The sequence below is a fragment of the Nycticebus coucang genome, chromosome 17 (assembly GCF_027406575.1).
Source record: "Nycticebus coucang isolate mNycCou1 chromosome 17, mNycCou1.pri, whole genome shotgun sequence".
Taxonomy (NCBI): Eukaryota; Metazoa; Chordata; class Mammalia; order Primates; family Lorisidae; genus Nycticebus; species Nycticebus coucang.
The window spans coordinates 7,609,432-7,631,039 of record NC_069796.1 but is presented as its reverse complement, the minus strand read 5'-3'; the positions used below and the strand labels follow the sequence as shown (position 1 = coordinate 7,631,039).

At 43.7% G+C, this 21,608-nt stretch overlaps 1 protein-coding gene across 2 annotated transcripts in view; it reads left to right on the top strand.

Moving 5' to 3' along the window:
* The window catches only part of EFNA5 (ephrin A5), a 288,280-nt gene extending 267,242 nt beyond the window's left edge, over positions 1-21,038 (top strand). The window contains exons 3-5 of one of the 2 annotated variants that reach the window (XM_053567212.1): positions 10,579-10,644; positions 11,042-11,122; positions 16,626-21,038. In XM_053567212.1, coding sequence (XP_053423187.1) covers positions 10,579-10,644; positions 11,042-11,122; positions 16,626-16,747 — 269 coding nt within the window. In that variant the 3' untranslated portion in view covers positions 16,748-21,038. The remainder of the gene's footprint in view (positions 1-10,578; positions 10,645-11,041; positions 11,123-16,625) is intronic. The other variant, XM_053567213.1, reaches the window with a different exon arrangement.
* Positions 21,039-21,608: the final 570 nt, after the last annotated feature.

Below are 21,608 nucleotides of genomic sequence, written 5' to 3'. Positions count from 1 at the left end.
TTAGCCTATCCATCTTACTCTCTATATATTTAAGGCTAGGAAATGTAAATTTTTGGTTCCATTTACAAACTTGGTCAAACTCCTTGAACCATTTTAAGTTGAAACCTACACATTTAATTAATTATTCTCTTTCCTTTTTAAAGATTTCAATTGTCTGACTGTAATACCTCCCCAAGTATTTGAGTAATTCTTATAATTATAATAAATTAAACTTAAAAATTACGATGAACCTTTAGCACTCTTAAAACTTCTGAAGCTCTAAGTAGACCTAAGATTTCATTTAGTCCCAAGTCTAACTCCGTGTTTCCATTACACACATGGAGGTCAATTAGAATTCTGTGTCTGACCAGTTATTTGAATTGGCAAAGTTGTCCTGCACTTTACAAGTGAAGTTCCCCATTCACAGATGCTTTTCCTGCACATAAGAAGTGCTAGTTCTGTGGTTTTAATTCCATTAAAAATGCCTACACTTAGTTTTTGAACTTGGCCATGGTTAAAGAGTAGTTATATCCTCAACACAGTTTTGGGGGCCTGTGGAACTTTAAGATGTCTGAGGTGCTTTAACCTAAGGCTTCTTGAGTATTTCAGCCAGGATGACCCTTACCGGTCATCCTGGCCACCCAGTGCCTCCCTTTTTTATCCTCACTCAAAAAAGCCTGTGGCTGCCTTGGTTCTAGCTTTGGCTGCAGCCCCTCCCCAAGCTATCATTTGATTAAATTCTGATGTTCAGTTCTAAAGACACCTTCATTCCCTTTCCCTTCTCATTTCTCCGGATTCCATACTCTTACAGATACTATAATGCTACCTGCCTGACTTTTGTATATCTCTGGCTTTGCTGATTATTAGATCACAGTTTCCAAGATAATTCTTCAAGGAGGAGCCAGCAGTGTGGGACAGGAGCCTTCCAGGAAAAGGAACTTATTTTTCTTAATTTCTTTGATATTTACCACTATCCCTCTCTTCACGTTTCTTATTCTAATCCTGACTTTTACTTCATATTTGGTCAACAGATCACTTTGCAGCTAGACAGACTTTTTAAATCTCTATATTACTTCTTTAAATCTTTACTGAATACCTGTCATGAACAAATCCATAGAAACTGCAGAACCCAAGAACCCAGCATGGTTCCTGCCCTTGGGGAACCTGCAATTCTAGTAGCAGAGAGAAGATGTTATAGCCAGCTCTAAAACAGAACAGCACAGCTAAGTGCTGTTAAGCAGATAATAGACCCCTGTAAGAATCCAGAAGAGGGTTATCGTGTTGGAGAACTGGGAACATATCTCAAGGGGCCAGAAGGAGCTGGGATTTTGAGAATCCAAAGAAAGACCACATAAGAAAAGATAGGCTTTTGCTCGAGCTCATGAGTTTAAAATCAGCCTGAGCAAGAGCAAGACCCTGTCTCTAAAAGATAGCCAGGCATTGTGGCGGGTGCCTATGGTCCCAGCTACTTAGGAGGCTGAGGCAAGAGGATCACTTGAACCTGCGAGTTTGAGTTTGCTGTGAGCTCTGATGCCACGGCACTCTACCCAGGGTGACCACGTGAGATTCTGTCTCAAGAAAAAGAACGAAAGAAAAGAAAAGGCAGGCTTTCTAGGAGGTTCTTTTCTGGGAGGGAATGTTGCTAGGACTAGGTATTAATGGGTATTGAAAGAGGGAAAAGAGTGGGAGAGATAAAGAAAGAAATACAGTTTGGGGCTAGGTTATGGAAACACTGGCTGCTGTGCTGTGGGGCATGGATGGGTGTGTGCACAGCCATTAACTTTTCCAGAAATGATCCTCCTCATAGACAATCAGTGTAAGCTAGAATTTAGCCCCCGAGATTGGCTATGATTTTATTTACTCTAGCAACATAAAACCCTCATCAAGGAAAACATTTTTGGTATGCAAAAAAATGTGTAATCGTGGTACCCAAATGACTCCCTTCTTGGTAAAATTTAGCCTTGTAAAGACAGATCATTAATTTGTCTTTGCCTGTAGGGTCCCATTAGGATCCTGCAGCCCAAATGAATGGATATTTCTGCCTGGATACTCTTATCACCACCAGAAATGACAGACATGGGGAATACCATGGCCTACTGGCTAAGAAAAACAACCAAAGAAATTATTGAATTGCATAAATAGATATTTACCTAAATAATATGCAAAACATGTGACTTATTTCAGAGTAAAATAAGGGCTATTTATATATAGCAGCACAGTATCCGTGGGCACAGGGCAGCATCCACACCCACCCCGAGGCTGGTTTTCTTTAGTGCCGCTGTTATAGTGTGTCAGGTTATACAGCAGCAGAGACAATGTCAGCCACCAGCCTGGTGGCTTCTCTGCGGGATTTATATCTTTGTCTTTGGTCTGCCCTCTCTCCAATTAAATAGCATGCTCACCCTGTTAGAATGGATTGGAAAAAGAATTCACAGAATCTTAGCCTGATTTTCAAAAGGAACAGGGTCTTCTGATGCCCTCTCTAATGCTCTAAACACTCACCCCAGTCTCAGTACACTACTTGAAAAAAGCACCTTCATCATCACTGTACACATGTTAGCAAATGAAACAAGGTTCAGTGCAGGGATCACACTGTCCCTCTGGTTTTTCTTATGACTTGTAAATAAGTTTCTATAACCACCACCCCTTTCACCTTTGTATGTGTGCTTGGAACTGGAGACCAAAGCAGCCCCCTTGGTTAGGGACGTCCCTGTGCAGAGATGCCGTCAGCCCACAGAGAAGTGAAACAATGTGCACGATCTGTATGGATCTGCCAGCTGAACCACTGAGAGTGTTATAAAATTTTACAGCCTTTCTAAAGGAGCTCAGACTTGCAATTTGTTTTGAGAAGGGGAAGCTCATGGGGAAACTGAGGCATAGGCAGGTTAAGCTGAGCAGCTGGCTCAAAACCACAAAATCAGTGAGGCTGGGAGGACCAGGGAGAAAGCGAGAGCATCATTAGGCCTGCACCCCGGCCCGTAAGCCACGTCCCTTCCAAGGAATGATGAAAGCCTCAAGAAGTATTAACTTTTTTTTAGGAGCTTCTTTGCATTGTATTAACTTGATGATTTATTAGTAATTTACTGTCATGCTACATTAGTGCTGTCTGATAACGACATTGTTCCTGTTAATACAGGACAAATGAGTAATGGGATTTGCGGCTGGCACTGCGTACCAGTTATCAGTCACCCTCACAGCGTCTCACACAGAACCAGTAATATAAATAATTTCTCTTAAGGGATTCTAGGCATTCTGCCTTTCGTTTTTGTTATTACCTTTACTAGGGGGGCTCCCAGCTAAAGAAGACTTTTTCTAAGTGAATAGTTCTGCTTATCTGGCTTGTTCTGTTTGGGGGTTTTGATCAGATAATGCCTGTCTAATACAGCAGCAGGTTTGCCAAAATAACCACAAACAGGAAAGAAAACCATTCGACCTCAAAGCCTGATACAGTCAGTGAACCAGTGAGGCCTCGGGCGAGTCCAGGCCTTGGAGAATTGTTGCAACACGAGTTGGCAGAAGGAAATTTTTTTCTAACTTTTCAAAGATGTTCAAAAAGCGATTTTTAAAAGTCATAAAATACCCGATGAGAAGTGTAACTAAATGTCCTCATGTTTAGGGTTTTCTTTAACAAGTACAAAAATACCTAAATGTGACCTTGCTCTGTGTGCCCAGACCCATCACAGAAGCAGGAGGAGGTCAAGTCTGGATCCAGAACCTGAGATATATTTAAACTGTTTTGCACATTCCTTAGAAAGAACTAGTAATGCTTCCTCAAGGGTACATTTTAAAATCGTTCTCCAAAATCCAGGTTATTTTGTGCTCATAGCTCAATAGATACCAAAGTATGAGCTATGGGACAAATAATGTCCCTCTTTAGTCCCAGCTTTAAAAGCAAGTACGGGGTGGTGCCTGTGGCTCAGTGAGTAGGGCGCCGGCCCCATATACCGAGGGTGGCTGGTTCAAACCCAGCCCCGACTGAACTGCAACCAAAAAATAGCCGGGCGTTGTGGCGGGCGCCTGTAATCCCAGCTGCTTGGGAGGCTGAGGCAGGAGAATCGCGGAAGCCCAAGAGCTAGAGGTTGCTGTGAGTCCTGTGTACATCATGGCACTCTATTGAAGGCGGTAAGGTGAGACTCTGTCTCTACAAAAAAAAAAAAGCAAGTACGAGTTTGCTCAAACTTGAAATAAATGTGTACAAAAGCATGATAAGGCCTTACTTGTTCACTCCTAGAAACCAGCGAAAAGAGATTTGTTGTCAGCCATTTATTTGAGGTTGTTAAGAAAAAGTAATTGATCTGCTGAGACTCACCTGCTGGATTTAAATACTACCTGAGTTAACATTTGTGGTGAGAACTTTGCCTAAGGGTAGAGAGATCTGGTGGCGCTGTGGGCGGGATGGTGGTACTTCCCAGCTTTCCCAGCCCCTCTGTGTCTGTGCAGCTGGAACCCACTTTGCCTCCTTTGCCCTGAACTTTACTCTAATTATTTGTTCCCAGTTACAGGTCCCTGGTGTGGAAACAAAGTTTTAACGCGTGGAGTGTGTTTTTCTACCCTTCTTGTTATATTGTGGGAAACACGTCGCTCTTCCTTTTCTAGTTTTTTAAAAGAAACATCCCCAGAGCCGTATCAAAGTGTGTCATATTTACACCATCGTTTTAATTCCTTCAAGGCCTCCACCTTTACTTAAGTAACAACCTCCTTTTCAATTTTTACATCTGTGGCTTTGACCTTCACCTGACCGTCATTTAAGTCTTGAGATGCTGCAGCCTGAAAGAAAATTAACGTGTGAGCAAATTCAGCCAGCTCCTAAGGTTGCTCTGAGGATTTGAGCTTGGCAAACCCGGGAGCATGTGTCTGAAACATGTGACTTTTAAATCTCAAAAGATAGAATAGTGAGATGTATTCCATTATAACCAGTGATTTGGGTCTTAAGATGAAAATTAAGGATTGTGGTGATTTTTAAAAGGCAAATAGTTGCAAATTGTTGCTGCAGTAGTCTTCCTGAAGAGGCCTAACCTTTGTTGTAAGGATTTTCTGCAGGTCCGGTAACCATTTTCCATATGGCTTTGCTTAACCTCTATTCTGTTTCCCCCACTTCTTCAACTCCCTTCCTCCTTTACCCAAATGCACAAAATGGATTTTATGGACTCATTAAATTCTAGGAGATTATTTTCAGTAGTACCATGTATTTAAATGGGCTTTATTTCTTCTGCATTTATTGTGAAAGGAAGATTAATACTTAATTTTGCCTTCACCTGCCTAATTTGCATATATGTGCTTTGTATGTTGAACCACATGAAAATCCTACAGGGGGAAAAACTGGGCCCTGCTAGCAACTAACAGCCTATCTTTTGACTCACACAAATTGAGAAATATCGCCTGTGGCAAACATAATGGAAAACTGCATTTTTAATGCTCCCACACATACTCATTTCTTTAAAAAGAAGAAAGCAGCTGATTATTCTTAAAAAATAAAATTTCCCAAAGTACCCAGATTGACACAGCACGGAGAAGGATTGGGCTTCGGAATTAAGACTTGAGGCTGCATAAGGTTAGGGAGAGATGTAAATGTGGACTAATGAGTACGGTTTTGGTCCTGAAATGTGACAGAAATATAACATGGTTGTCTTACCCCTGTCCTGCCAAACTTGCCATTCTCCGTGAAGAAGAACGTTACCTTCATTGTCAAGATTTTTTTGACTTCCTTGAAGTCTCACAATGTCTGTATTTAAATTGATGGCCTGTGTAAAAGATAATTAGCAGGAGGGTTTTTCATAAACTTAAGAAAAGTTTTAAGTTATTTTAAAATCCTTTCATTGCATGTGTTTGTAAAGCTCGCCTTTGCATCCAGGGGCCTATGTGAGCAAAGGCGTCCTCCCTTGTGACCGAAGTTCACATTCGTATGGAAGCTCGTTTAGGTTCACCCAGCAGCCTGGAGTTAAAGTGAGACATCACGCTAATTGCAAGGAACAGCTCAGGTTGGCCACTTTAGCAAACGCTAACTAAGTTTGCATGGGAAGGAAAATGAACAACAGTTTTTAAATGCCGGCGTGAGAACATTTACATAGATACGTCTTGTCCTGTTTCTTCTACAGCAGCTTATAATGATCACTCTTGAAGGCATATTTCAAGTGGACTTGTAATGGTAGCTTGAAACGTAAACCAACAAGGGGCCCCGTGGGCTTGGCGTGGCCTGAGCAGGAGGGCTGCCCTGGGGGAGCAGGGATGCGGCCGTGCCATGTCTGGTCCTTCAGGCTGGAATCCCCCGTGAGAAGCCTTGGGTGTGCAGCACTGTATCAGTTAGCTCTTGATTAACAAAGTGCCCCCAAATGTGGCAAAAACAACACATATTATCTCACAGTTCCTGTGGATTAGAAATCCGCGCAGTTTAGCTGGGTCCTTTAGGTCTGTCACGTGGCAATGGTCATCTCAAGCCTCAGCTGAGGAGGATTCACTTTCTAGTTCCTCCACATGACAGCCAGATTCAGTTCCTGGGAGGTTGTTGAACGGTTGCATTGGTTGCGTGCTTTTTAAAATATTTTTATTCTATTATTTTATTTATTTTTTTTGGGGGGTGCGTACTTTTTGGCTAGAAGTTTCCCAGAGTTTCTTGCCACACAAGCCTCTCCACTGGGAGTTTCACAACATGGCACCTTGCTTTGAAGCAAAGTAGAAAGTGTTAGCAGAAAGAACAGACGTCACAGCATAATCACAGATGTGACATCCCCACTTTTGCTGAGTTTTACTCACAAGGATTGAGTTACTAGGTCCAGCCCACTCTGAGGGGAGTGGATTAAACAAATACCTGCATAGAAGGAGGTAGTGGTCACTGGGGGCTGCAGAAGCTGCCTTCTTTCAGCCCCGCCCAGCATCCTCTTGCTGCGTCTGAATGATAGACGTGTGGGGAGTTGTGGTGTGACTATTACATGTATTTGTAATGCTAAATAAGCTTTCGGAAGTATTAATCTGGGAGCACTGTATAGGACCTCTTTTTGTATACCATATTGGCGGATAAGAGCTAAGTTATGCCCACCCAAGCCCCAGGAGACAGAGGGGATGGTTTTTGGGAATGGCTGAGTTAGGGCCCCTGTCTGAGGTCAGTAGAGAGTAAAGGTAAGTGTTCCTCCTGGCCTGACTAGCATGGTGCTCTAAACCCACCACGGACACAGAGCCCCTCAACTTAGGTTTCACTATGTGCTGGAAGGTTTTGATTGGCACTTTGCAGCTCACTCGGGGGAAGGGACCCTGTGGCTTGATTTATAAAGTTTCTATTAAGATAATGGAATGAGAGGCTGTGCTCATTTTAACGGTCCCTATGTCCCTACTTCCAGCTTCCTGACTCCAAATGTGCATTTTCAGCAATAAACTGGGGGTAAAGGGACGTGAGCTTGGATTATGGGACAACCGTTTCAGACATATCTCATTTTAATTCGAAGAATTCTATGAGAAAAACCACGTATCTTTACGGGAAGATTTCAGGTCTAGATGTACCTCTTTTGTTTGCAAGTTAATAGCATTTTGGTTGCCAAGGAATTTAGGGATGAAATGCCTTTTGTTCCCGTTGCTAGAGGGTGTCTTCTGGGGGGAACATGTGAACCCCGACAAGCACATCTGGGACAGCCTCACTCTCTCAGAGCTAACACTCCTTGCCCAAAGCTGGACGCCGATCCCTCCAGGTGCCCTAAACGGAAGGACTTGCTGCCGTCTCGGATTAAGCACAACACAAAAGCTGCAGCCGTGTGTTGCGTGTGTGCTTGTATCCACCACATCTAATCAAGAAACTGGAGCCCAGGAGACACTTTTTCTTTTCTTTTTTTTTTTTTTTGCAGTTTTTGGCCGGGGCTGGGTTTGAACCCGCCACTACCTACCTCTTGACCAAAGCCACTCAGTTCCATCCTCAGCTCTGTCGTTCGTTCATAGTTGACCTGAGAGGAGCATTCTTTCTACTTTACTTGACTATTACCTGATTTCAGTTCTGCTATTCTGTGGTTTTAATGCTCAATGCTGCCTTTTGTTTACCTGTGACTCATGAGCCCTTTTGTATTATCTATGTCTTCAAGTATTACTAACAACCCATCATTGTATTTTTAAGTGGTATCAAGGCGTCCGTCCCTACATGTGTCAGTCCAGACGTGCGGGGTAAAGAAGGCTCGGACATAAGAGGGAGTAAAGCCTCACTCTCACTTCTGTAAAGTTTGCACAGAAATGGAGCTTTTCTGGTATATGGAAAAGGTTTTTACGTTTGGGGTTTTATTGTTTTGTAGTGTGGTAAATAAGGAGCCCCAGGCACACCCCCCTCCTCTCAGGATGTCACGCCTCTCAGGATGTCGGAGCTCGGGCTGCAGGTTAAGGAGTCTCCCGTTTAACGTAATCTGTGTCCTGTTCTCCCACACCATGCTAATAGTCTTTGTTTACAAATGTTTCTACAGATTAGAATATAATAGTCAAACAATATCACAAGCATCGATCACTTTTGGGGGGATAGATGATGAAGTGATAGGGCAGGAGAAGAGAGGTTTTTAAATTTTCTACAAATCCGCAAATTTGAGATTTTTCATTCAAAGAAGAATGTAGCTCTTCTCGTAGCTGAAGCTGATGTCCCTCCGTGGGCTCCAGCTTTTTCCTGGATGGCTTAGCATTTACTGCGGTGCAGTTATTCCCATGTGCCCTACAAAGAGCTTTATGTCCCGGATTTATTTCTCCTAAATAAAAATCAGAAAGACCTGTGCTAAGTTCAAGAATGTCCTCGCTAAAGCAACCGGCCATTTGATTCTGCCTTAAGCATGTTTGTCTTGCAGTATCATCTGTAAAATCAGTTATTTGCATGTGGCAAGTCAAGTTCAGGAGACTCAAAGTGAGTCCATCTCAGTTCAGAAATTCATTGACCAGCGATACAAACATCCGAATCTCCCTGTCTCACCACCTCCCATGAATAAGACATACACTCCCTGAGAACCCAGGGATTTTCTGATGAGGTGGAGTCATCCATGTGTACGCCGTTTGTGACATGCACATTAGCAGTTGGGGTCCACAGGAAGGACACCATTTCCGGGATCAAACCACAGAGTGCAAATATTGTGCCCTAAATAACACACGAGTTGCTGTGAATGTCAGTAGAGGGAGTTTTTCTGACTTAGATTTAATGAGCGCCTACAGCAGAGCCAGCTGTTAGCACTTCTTCACTGCTTGTCAGAGCGGCCAGGGGAGATGGGGAGGAGCCAACACATTTTTTTCTCTATACGTTTGTTTGAAGATTTGAAGTTTTCCACAGGTGTTGAACCACGACACTGGAGGTCCTCGACTGTTTGGCATTATTTAGGTGGTAAACGTGTAAGTTCTCATCCAGAATAGTTACAAGGATCTGGAGTTACATAAGGAGATTCACATGAAATTACTTTGGAGGTGGCATCTTGAATTCTTTCACCTGTAAAATCAGCATTTTTTGTATTCTGGGATCCCCAGGAGGAATAAAGAAAGAAAAATAAAGGGGAGAGAAGGCCCAGCAAGCGCTGGCCCTCTCTTCGCCACTTTGGGTATTACTAAACTAATTATGAGCCATGTGTGTTTTGATTGATGTCATCTGCCTTTTCTGAACAAAGAAACCACTTGAAGCCAACGCGTGTTGAAGCCAGCGCGTGGGGCGGAAAGGACGCAGCACTCATTTCTGCCATTTTTGTCATTTTTGCCATTTTTGTCATTTCTAGAATGCATCTGTACACACATGAGGTTGTTCAGGGTCTTACTGCCCTCGGGCATCCCTTGGACATTATGCTGCGTGTACCGAAAATATTCAATTAGAGGGGAGATAATCTTTCAAAACGTAGGGAAAGTTTACAGTCTTATTATCTTGAAGAGGAGAAGAAAGTTGCTTCCTCAAACAATTTATAACTTGAAACACGTTGTCATGTTTTGGTAAGCCCGCTTTATTAATTCCATCCCTCTCTGTGGCAAACGTTTTAAAAACATAAATGCACCATTGCAACATGGTCCTTTTTCAATAGCATATTGTACTTGTAATAGCGTGATGGTGGCTGGGCTCGGTTTAGTCATGTAGAATACAGAGCCAAGTTCTGAGTAAAACCTCTAATTGAATTACCTGCGAAGCACTGACAGACAAGCTTTCAAGATAGACAAAGCTCTGCTTTCCCCAGCAGAAATAGGTCACGTTTAAGTCTGCCATGGAACTTTCTGTGACTGGTTTTTGCCGGAGTGGATCCTGCAGCTGGGGAGGGGTGCTCTGCGCAAGCAGGGGGGCTCAAGCGTTATCCCCCTGATTTGGAGAAAATTGATAACAGATCAAGTTAAATGGAAGAGGCTTTGAAATAAAGATCCAAAGTATTTTTTTCCACAGGTTACCCATGTTCTTGCCTGGTTCTTTCTTTATTGGATTGAAAAGAGAAGATAGAAATAGGAAAGTAGCCTTTCCATAGAGGTTAGAGAACTCTGAAAAATATTGTTTGTTTTAACTGCAGGGAAGAATTAGAGAATGGGTGTTTCGGTCAGGAATTAATTTAGCATGGACTATTTGCGTGTGAAAATGAAGAGTAATCTGCCATTCTCTCTGTCCTTCTCTCTCCCTGCCCTCCCCTCTGCCCACAGCCTCTGCAATCCCAGACAACGGAAGAAGGTCCTGTCTAAAGCTCAAAGTCTTTGTGAGACCAACAAGTAAGTCCAGTAGAATGAGCTTCAGAGGGCGGCTTCACTGTGCATGCTTTATCGTGTGGTCTGGTTCACAGCGGTAAAACCTTTTTTTACTGTTAATTCTTGTGTGGTATCTGTTTTGTACATCAACATCCATGTTTTAGTTCTCATCATATTTTTCTCATCATTCTTCATGATGCTTTTATTTAAGTACACAGCAGTTGCTAACTTGTTGTTTCTCAGACTGTTGTACGTGCACAGCAAACGGGAACACTTGGCATTTGAATACATGCCATTGATTGTAAAACAGTCTCTACCTAAATGAAAGGAAAACTAGAGAGAAAGAAAAAAAAGAAAGAAATGGGAGTTTGGGGGTGTCTTTCACTAACATATTTGGCTGTTATCTCTATTTTTGTTATAGATAGCTGTATGAAAACTATAGGTGTTCATGATCGTGTTTTCGATGTTAACGACAAAGTAGAAAATTCATTAGAACCAGCAGGTTAGTATGCTTAGAGAATCTCTTTTAACAAGTGCATCTATTCCTCTGATGCTTCAGTCCTTTTTTTTCCTTTCTTCCTCTCTGCATGTCTGCATGGTATGGTTCTGCTTTTGCTCATTGCTAGCGATGCGGATATGACTTATCTTCTACCTCATTTCTGCACTATCTCTGTGTAATGCATGTTAGATAAAGGACGACTTTTCTGTTTTGGACGTGGGTTTGTTCTAATACAGTTTCCTAATAGAGAAACCCCATCAGAATGCTACAATCTCCCTGCCTTTTACCACATCCTCAGCGCATGCTGGTGAATCACTGTGACTCTTAAGGGATCCGTGTTCGTAGAAGATAGAAAACACTCCTATCGTATATGTTTATAAATTTTTCTTCTTTATTATGCCCAAATCTGTGGATAAAAGTAATAAGACTCTTACACCAAATAGCAACAAATTCAATATATTTAGTTTTCTTTAGAAATTCACATGCATCATTGAACTGATCTAAGGAACTTCATTTTATTTCCTTTTAATATTATGTGTCCTATTGTAAGAGTAATTGGTCTGGAGAAGTATAACCAGGTTGCCACCACAAGTTTACACATCTGCTGCTCCCACAAGTGTACCAGTAGCCTGTCCAGCGAAATATGAACCTTGATGACTGAGGCAAAATAAATTTTAAAGATGAATACATTTTTTTCTACTATTGACTTCCATGCCCCCAAACTTTCCCACCACTGTGAAGAGCAGTAAAACCCACAGACCTGCTTGTTGAAGCGTTTACTTTTAAAAATCTGTAAACTCTCCGTTCAGTTATAAATTCAATCTGACCGTTAACTGGAAATTGACTGGGGTGCAGCCGTCCTTTAGCGGCTGCTCATGGAGGGGTGTCCCTGGGTGTGCTTTCTTCTCTGCCGGAGACCCTCACTGATCCCCTTACCCATCTCCCATGTCCATTTTCAAGCTTAAGGGAAGTAAAAGAATCTTCTCTTGACAGAGAGATTTGAGCCCTGTTGTGTAAATGGAGAATTTTTGTCTCTTTACGGTGGGATTTCTCCTTATGGTCCTCGGAATTAAAGGGTTTTGAGGCCCACTTTCTCCTCTGCGTTTTGCTACCAGGACCACAGAGTCAGGGAGCCTTGGGGAAACATACCCTGAGTAAATGTGGTGCCCCAGGACATAAAATGACTTTCAGGTTGTTACTGGCAGGGAGAGTTAGGTTTTTCTCCAAGCATTCTTGTTTTTCTAAGGAAGATATCTCAACCAGAGCGGGGACAATGAGCTCTCAGAGGCTTCAGTGGCTCTCCGGGGATCAGTTAGCCACTTCAGAAAGTTGCAAGGAAGGAGGACTGATGTGGAGACATTTTAATTGTGTCCTGAATATCTGCAGACGTTATTGTGGCTTTTCAAGGTCCCAGCCTCCTTGAAAGCTTCAGGACCCAGGACACCAGAGGGCCTCCCTGTCAGATGGGATCCCCCTGGAAAGACCACAGAGTCCATGCTCTTTCTTCTGTGACTGAGAGGGGACTGCCTATGCCCCATAGCTAGTTAGATAGATCCAGGTTTAGGATTCATATCCCTTGACTTCTATTCCAACATTACTGTCAGAGTAGTGTTTCCTTACCATTACTGGAGGTGTAGACGTTCACAGAGGGACTTAACTCTCCTGGCTTTGCTAATAAGCCACAAGGAGAATGGCCAGCAGAGGAAGGCATGTTCTAGACAGAAATTACCCAGGAGTATGACATGTTTGTACACAATATGCAGAGTGAGGGCATATCTTTCCCAGGATCTTTTTTCCAGGCAAACTTTACTATCTTGGTGGAGATTAAGAGGCTATTTAGAAACGTAGCAGATTGCCTATTTTTCTCTGGTAATGAAGAGGCCCACTGTGGACTAGGCTACCATTAGGAAAATTACCTTTGAATTCAGTTAATGATAAAATGCAAGATAATATTAAGGTGCCTTCATACGTGAACATATTTCACTGTCTTTGAGAAAACAAGCTCTTTTTCACTGAGTATTTAAAATTCACAGTGGCCCCAAATCTACGGACATATAACTGATGGGAGTTTGCAAAAGATTGACAGACTGTATCTAAGTGTGGTGTGCGTGTGCGTGTGCGTGTGCTGGGGACAGGATCATGGGTGTACATGCAGGAAAATCTCCGTAAGTCAGTCGTAACTATATTTAAGGGCTTGCTGGTGAGCATCTTTACTGCAAGAGCGAGAGGAAGTCGAGCCACCACCCCGGCACTATGACTACAATAACAGATTTGAGTACTGCAGCTGACTCCTTGGAAAATTCAGCCCACCCTGCAGCTCTTCACCACTGTGTTGAACCATTGAGCAAAGGAACACTGGCCTTTGCCCGGTTCTGGGTGCGGGCCCTGACGTTGCGATGCAGCAAGCGGGAGGACGCCCACTGCATGATCTCAGCACTGTGCACTAATTCACCTGTCTCTGGAATGTATTTGTCCTTTTTGTTTGCTTGCACACTCTGCCTGCCAGTTTCCTATCATCAGGGATGCAGGATGATCTCAGGGCAGACATATGCCACATAACATGCTCCAAAACATAGCTAGTGTTCTCCCGATGAACCACAGAAACCCCCGCGTCGTGGAACCCTGGAGTCAGGAGGCAGGGCATCATTTGGCTTCTGAAGAGGAATGTGTTCTTCCAAACCATATTCACTGTTATGAGGGCTAGAAATTCTCTCATATTTAGGTGTAATTTCCACTGGGATAGATTTTGCTTATGAATTCCTCCTTGGAATTATGAAATTGCTCAGATTTGCCCAAATGACAGCCAGTTTCTCATTTTACTCTTGGGGGCCATAGAATCTCCTAACACTGAGGCCCTGTTTTAATCAAAGGACGCTTTGTAGAAGCCTGAATGAGGAATAGCACGTTGCAGGAAAAAGAGAACAATTACGAAGCCCTCCTGGGATAGATTTTTTTCCCTCTGGGGCAAGGTGTACATTTGTTGTTTGCTTATAGAAGGGTTAATTCCAAAGATCATCCATGATTAAAGGACTGAAGGGCACATTTAGCCTCATGCTTCATACAGATGAAAAACAAAAGCTTTTCTTTCAATTATCCTGTGAGATTGATTCACCGTGTCCAAGCCGAGTGGTCCTGGAGTGATGTGCTTCCCTCCCTGAACATAGTGGGAACTGGGGGCAGCGAAGGAGCCCCTCGCGCTCACGGCTAGTGCTGCTTTAGTACCTTTTAACAGGACACTCCTGAGCTATACACGGAGAAGGGTTGGGTGATATGTAAGTAAAAATAAGGTATGGAAGAACGCAATAGCTGATGTAAAGTCAGGTTTACATAGGTCATTATGAACATTGTCAGATACACAAATTGCAAATAGTGTAACTAATCTTATGCACCCTTCTTTAATCTGAAAAGAAAAAAAAGAAACAAATGAAGCCCTCCTAGCAACACCAGTAAGCTGAGCAGGTTGAAACCCGCACAGGTGAATCATAAAGGACGCTGTCAACTGGGTTTCTTGGACGTGAAATAATGGACCATGAAACACAGTTTGTCTCAAAACTTCCATAGTGACCCCTATAATAATCGATGATGTTACATCATGAACTCTGGAATCTTCAGGGTTTATAATTCTTTCACAAGCCTGAAGGGCTTCACTGTTTTGATTGACAACATATCGGGGCTTTTCAGAGAGAGATTTGGATTTTAGTTTCGGACCCTTGACTGGAGCTTCCTGTTAACCACAGATTTGATTAATACATTTGCAATGCTGAATGAGAGCTGAGAAAAGAAGAGGGTGGCAAGCGTTTGGCCACATTGTGCAGGACTTTACACGTTCTCTCCGTACATACAGCTTCCCGTTCTTGCCTCCTAACCTTTTCTAGTCTCCTCAGCTAAAACCACTCCATGCAGGTTTCTAAGGTCCAGGAAAGGGGAGCAGGAATCATGGGGAGACGCAGCAGCTGCTGCTAAAGAGATAGGAGCGCTCCAGGGCAGAAGGCTCAGTGCTAAGAAGACGCATCTTTTAGTCCATCCTGGGAGGGAAGGTCATGGACAGAGACATCCCAGTAGAGCATATCTGAAGGAGGGGCCAGCCTGTGCACCTGTGAAGCGGCTACTTTAGTACAGACAGTAGTGGGTGTGCCCCTCCCCAGTAAAGGAAACCACCCTTGAGACATGTCCTGTGGTAGGAAAATGTAAACAAGTTTACAGTAACGGATAGTTAACTCCTTGAGGGGCTTCAGGGGGTCATTTTAGGTAAATGTAGGGATTATCCTTTGAGGTTGATGTACCTGAGAACAGCCCTGTGCCTCACTTGTCATAGCTCTCTCCAAGGACCCTCAAGCAGGTGCTAGAGGGCAGCTGCTGAGCCCCCTGGGGGAACCTGTGGCCTTCTGATTTCAAGATGGTTCCTTTTTTCAAACACTAACTAAAGGAGGCAAGAGAAGCATCATCTTTCTCTGCTGCGCCACTTTAATAAAAGGATTTGTCCTTTAAAATTGGGAGTCAGCCGGAAGGCCACACCTAAGGACTAGAAGGCCACAGGTCCCCACTCCTAAGTCAAAAAGCGCAAGTTAGGCCAGGTGGAGGGAAGATGGAGCAGCACAGCCCTGGGGCGCAGCAGCTCGTGGGCAGGCCTCCAACCTGCCTTTGGGTGCTAATTGCTGCAGAGTTCCCGTTTGGATGTTAAGCCCGTTAATCAAGCAGATCAGGAAGGCTACCCGAAGCCAGAGGCAGCCTCACAGAACACTTTATAGCTAAATAAAAGGAGCTTAACTCACTTAATCCATTTTATTTAGAGGAAAATTTGCATCCATGCTGATAATTTATGTGCCAAACTTCAGCCTGATAAAAATAAAAATAGTTAAGTTCAAGTAATTTAATGGAAATGGCACCAAATTGATAGCTAATTGTAGGCAAACCAGTGGGCACCCATTTATTGAAGTTTGCTGGGCATTATGTATAGTTTATGTTAAATGCTGTTGTTTTAGCATTTAATTCTTCATCTTTGAAAATTCATCTAGGCATCCTACAACCGGGCATTCAACCACTAATCCTCTGTAACAGCTGAAAAAAGGAAAACAGGCAGCAGAGTCTGGTCAACGCTTAATATGGCACCATCCCTGCCCCTTGCCTCACCCCCCCGACAGGTTACTCGCCTTCCAGCAGCAACTGAGGTTTAAAAGACATGTTCAGATATCTCTAGTTTGTGCAAGAGGCGTCTGCTTGCTAGCAAACCAAAGTCGCTCACGTGCCAAAGGTTACAGTGTATGCACAGACTTTCCTCTCTGTTCTTAAGGAAAGTATTAATATTACTGAGAAAGTCCAATTTTCTCTGCCTCTTCTTTGTTCGCTGTAAATAATGAGTGATTATGCAGACATGAAAGTCAATGGTGGCACAAGGTTCATTACCCTACTTTGCAGAGGGTGGCGAGGTCTGTTAACAGCAGGCTGCTGCGAGAGAGTTATTAAGGATGTGAAATCTCATTGGAATGTGTGCTTTCTGTTTGAACAGATGACACCGAACATGAGTCAGCCGAGCCATCCCGCGGCGAGAATGCAGCACAGACACCAAGGATCCCCAGCCGCCTTTTGGCAATCCTACTGTTCCTCCTGGCGATGCTTTTGACATTATAGCACAGTCTCCTCCCGTCACCTGTCACAGAAAACATCAGGGTCTTGGAACACCAGAGATCCACCTAACTGCTCATCCTGAGAAGGGACTTCGTACTGGGTTTTGGCAGATGTCAGATTTTTCTTTTCTTTCTTCCAGCCTGAATTCTAAGCAACAACTTGGGGCTGGGGGGCGGGGGCTAAACTAGTCACTGCCTCCCTCACCCCACCCCCAGCCCTTGCCCTTGACTTCTCTCTCCCCTCCCAAATTAAATGGACTCCAGATAAAAACGCCAAATTGTCGTAGTGACACCAGTGGTTTGTCAGCTCCTGTGCACCCCCTCTGAGAGCGCACCTCCGTTAGCGCACTGTGTCAGCTGTGTGTGGACAGGAAGAGTGGCGGCAGGTGCAGCCAGCCATGGCCGGGCCTGGGAGAGCTTCGCTCTCCTGTATAATATTTACGCCTTCTCATTCAGAGCTGTAAGATGATCGCACAGGGCATCGTGTCACCACGGCAGGTCCAGAGGGGAGGTATTAAGAATAGCTATGATATTACACCATTTCCTCTAGGAGTGTATAAATGAACAGGCTTCTAAAAGTTTGAGACACTAGGTTTTTTTCACATGACTGTCTTAAAGCATTCTTGACAGCAAAACTTGTGCTCTGTAAAAGAAGCCTTTTTTTTTTTTTTTTTTTTTTCAGAAGGCAGGTCGGGTACAGAGCGCCAACACAGAACAAGTGTGGGGACAGAGAAAACTACGTGTCTGGTGGGGTGTGTATGTGTGAGTGCCTCTAATTTCCTTTTGGTGACTGGGCAGTGCACAGCAGATTTTTTTTTTCTTTGAATACAGATCACCATGGTGCTACAACTTTTTTTTTTTTTTTTAGAAACTCAAAGAGGCATTTTTATGAATAAAGTGACCTTCCCCAAGGCTGACAAGCCAGGGTTGATGAGTGCATAGTGGAATAGCTTTGGATGCTCCTCTGGGGGACAATATGCACCACGGACAGGATCTCGGTGGCCAGAGGAGACATGGTTTGGCTTTGCTGGAGCGCCAGTGTGCTGTGGCCTTTCCCCGACTCCCACCCTCCTACCTACGTTTTTCTTCTCGCTCCACGACTTCAGGGGCTCAGACACAAACCCCTGTCCCCAGGAGAGTCAGTCAGCACTACTTGGGAGGGCGAAAGGGAAATTTGGAAATAAAATTCCAAAGTTTGGAATAAAAAACTTCAAGTGTTGATTTTATATTCTTCCCCTCTCTGACACAGCCTACAGCTTGGGGGGAACGTGTGTTTATCTATGGCAGATAAACAGGATGGAGCCCCAAAGACTTTAACAAAATATTTTTTTAAAAATCCACTAGAATAGAAAATACATTATTTAGATATACTTTATGCTGAGAGTGAGTATATATGCTTGTCCTATTTAAACTTGTGAGAAAAAGTGGTATCCGTGGATACATTTAGAAATATGGGGGGGCTATCTTGTTTCATTGTTGGGGTGGGGACAGAGGTGAAACAGAGCAGGGTGACCCGGGTTGAGGAATCTTAGCATGGCCAACAGGGGACTTCTCCAGTCGATTACTAGGAAATGCAAGCCCTGGGGGTTCTGCTGGTGGTGGGGCTGTCAAGAACTTTAAAATCCTAAGCCTAGACAGGGCACAGGGTTAGACCCATGGAAAAGCAATCTAGCCTTTTTTTGCTATTGCAGAACATGTTGATAGAAACCATGCCTTTAAAAATAAATAAATAACTAAATGTGATGACCGTGAAATGTGAAAAATCAAAAGCATTCCGGCAACCTAAGGGTTTTCTATATATTTGTTTTTTAAGATGTATATGTTTAAAAACAAACCAAAAAAAAACAAAAAGATAAGGAGTCACATTATGGACCGACTTCATTGAATGGGAATTTGCTTGGAGCTGTGTGCAGTTCTGAATTAGAAAACTGTGTGAATGGAAGGCAGCTGTAACCTGCACACCGGACAGCTGTACACATGTGGAAATCTAGTCTGGGCTCACCTGATCCATTGGGAGTGGAGGTGACTGCTGGGTCTGCTCTCATGGGCAACCCTGTGCGTGGGGTTGCCGGCCAGGCAGGTACAATCCATGAGATTCCCCCAACATCAGGATCTTGTCTGGAGTGACAGAGTCTTATCACAGAAGGAAACCACCATTTCATTGAAAGAAAAGTTCACAGCGTTTGATTCCTTTCTCCTTTAATGATTGATATGCTCAATACTCTCAATATTATCCAGGAATACTTGTTTTTATTAAGAGTGACAGGCCTGTTGGTCCTGTGGGATTGGAGTTGGGGGAATAAAGATACCTTCTAAAATGGGTCAGTAGTCAGCACCAAAACAATCCTGCATGTTCTATAACCACAAGGACATCAAGTGATCCTGTGGTGAGTTTGGTTAGTCATAATACATTAGCAGTGCTAATTTCATTTTAGAAATGATGACTTCTGTGGTTTTGCTACCATTTGTCTCTAACAAATGATGAAATAACTACTCGTGGCCCTCTCCACCCTTGTCTTTTAGACCCCTTTACTTCACCACTATGCCCCTGCAAATTAAGTAAAAAAAGAAACTAGCGAGACTGTCCACACAGCAGACGGTATGCTTCTCCTCCTGTAAGTGACTTGTGATCATGGCCAAGGCACTCGCCGTGGAGTTTTCAAAAAGATGATTGGTGTCAGACTGTTTTCATTGTGTTTAAAAAGTGTTGGTGGCCTTGTGTGCTGGTGTTACAATTCTCTGGGGGGCTTAGGAGGATGTTGAAGCAACTTCGCAGCAGCTTTTAATTTCAAAAACAATTCAAAAGTTTAAAGGGCGGCCACAGCTGCCCCTCAGCCCCAGTTAGTCAAACCCCAGTGACCTTGCCCCTGGTGGCCAAGGGCTTTGCGACAAGAAGCAGGGAAATAAGGATCTGTCTGTTTAGCGGATACTGTGTATCCTTTAATAGACCAGGTAACAGTTGGTGTTAGATTAGGCTATTGTTTTGTACTGTACTTTCTAGGGTGGCAAAAGAAAGAAAAGTAAAACGTTAAAAAAAAAAACTACGTTCTTTAAATTCTGTATTATTAGCAACCTCTGTTGTATATAGTGTTTGATAATAAAGTATTAATTTGATTCTTATGTCTTTTGTAAGTGAGAACAATAGACTTTCAGGATACAAAACATGCATTGAGGCTTTGAAACATCAGTGTGTGCTGTGGCTGAGAAGAGTCACAGATGGGACTCGTGTGTGGTCATCGCCCACCCAATCTTGTGACTCCATCATCTTGGGACCTGGAACAACAGGACGCTTTTGATCAACATTTTGCCCTCCGTGTTTTCAAGGTCTGATGTTGGAGCCCTGTGGCCCCTCCCGCCTCCCCCAGCATGTTGTTGTGAAAGGATTAGGGAATTTAAGAACGGTTCTCGCCTTTGGTTTGGTTTTAGTCTGTGATGGTTTCCATGGACTGTGTTGTTTTGTCCCGGGAAGAGTCTGAGCCGCACCACGTGTAGCTCACGCATGGGAACGGTTGCAGACCAGTCAGCTTCGGAAGGCTAACCGGGGCCGTTCCCCTCTCTGTGTCGTTGTGAAAGGAAGAGTCACACAGTAGCTGTGGGTTTTCAGGGACTCCGTGTGTCCCCTGTGCCTTAGCAACGGCAGCAGCCATGTTTATTAGTTTCAGATGATTAAAAAACAAAACAAAACTATTGTAACCCCCTCCTGCCATCCGTCGCTCTCAGAGTTGTGGTCACTAGCTTTTCTTTGGAAAACCACCTCCACCAACACCCCCGTTTCCTCACACCCCCCTTTTACTTTTGATGTTTGTCTCTTGCCTTCCTCCCACGTTCTCTTTTTCCCTCGGAGCCGTGAATGGGCAGATCTGTCTCTGGTTTGGCATCACTGAGTTTTTCCCATGCCTTGGCCCCAGGGCTGCTCAGATGTGAGACCAATCTCCCTACGATGGGCCCGCTCCCATTGTCTGTACAGTGAAATAGATGCCGGCGTGCCGGAGGTGCCCATGAGTCAAAGTCCACTTTCCATGCTTCCTCGTGACACCCCCATTGAAGCCACTCACTGTGTGTGCGTCCGGGTGTGGAGTCCAGCCCCATGTGGCCCCCGTGTGCCGCTCTGCCTGCAGTCCCTCTGCACTTACTCATCCCGTGCTGTTTGAAATGCTGACATTATATAAACGTAAAAGAAAATGTAAAAAAAAAAACCCCACACACACAAACCCATCCGATCTGTATTTGTATATACACGTGTCCGTACAAGTATACCTAAATAAAAATGAAAGATTTTCATCATTTTAATGGGATCCCTCCTTCTACTTCTTTGTTCCTTGAATGACGCCTTTATGTCAGGGGCTACTTGTACTCTGCTGATTTTTCAAAATCTCTGCGGACCGGAAAGATAATACAACACGCACAAGAGAAGGCCAGGAACACGCAGAGAATGCCAGGGAGGGATGGCCGCAGGTCTGGGCGCGTTCCAGTCATTCTGATGAGGGGAGGGTGAGCTTCAGCCTGGTCTCTGCAGCTGAGCCTTAAAATCGGCACCAGGACAGGCCCAGCCTCCTGAAACAGCTGCGGAATACAGCAGGACCTAAACACAAACTATATTCCGATACTTTGCAGCTCAATTTTTTAACTCCCCTCAAGAAAAAGACCAACTGACTGTGTTCTTACCCTACATGTGATACTTCAGAAAAAAATAACAAAAGTAATAATAATGATGATGATCGCTTCAGCCTCAAACCTCAATTCTCACTCTCAAAGAAGAATTAACGTAACTGTCGTGTCCTTGGGCAAGTCAATATTTTTGGGACTCAGTTTCCTTATCTGTAAATAATGGCTCTATAGGAGATTGATTTGATTTTCTGAATTCT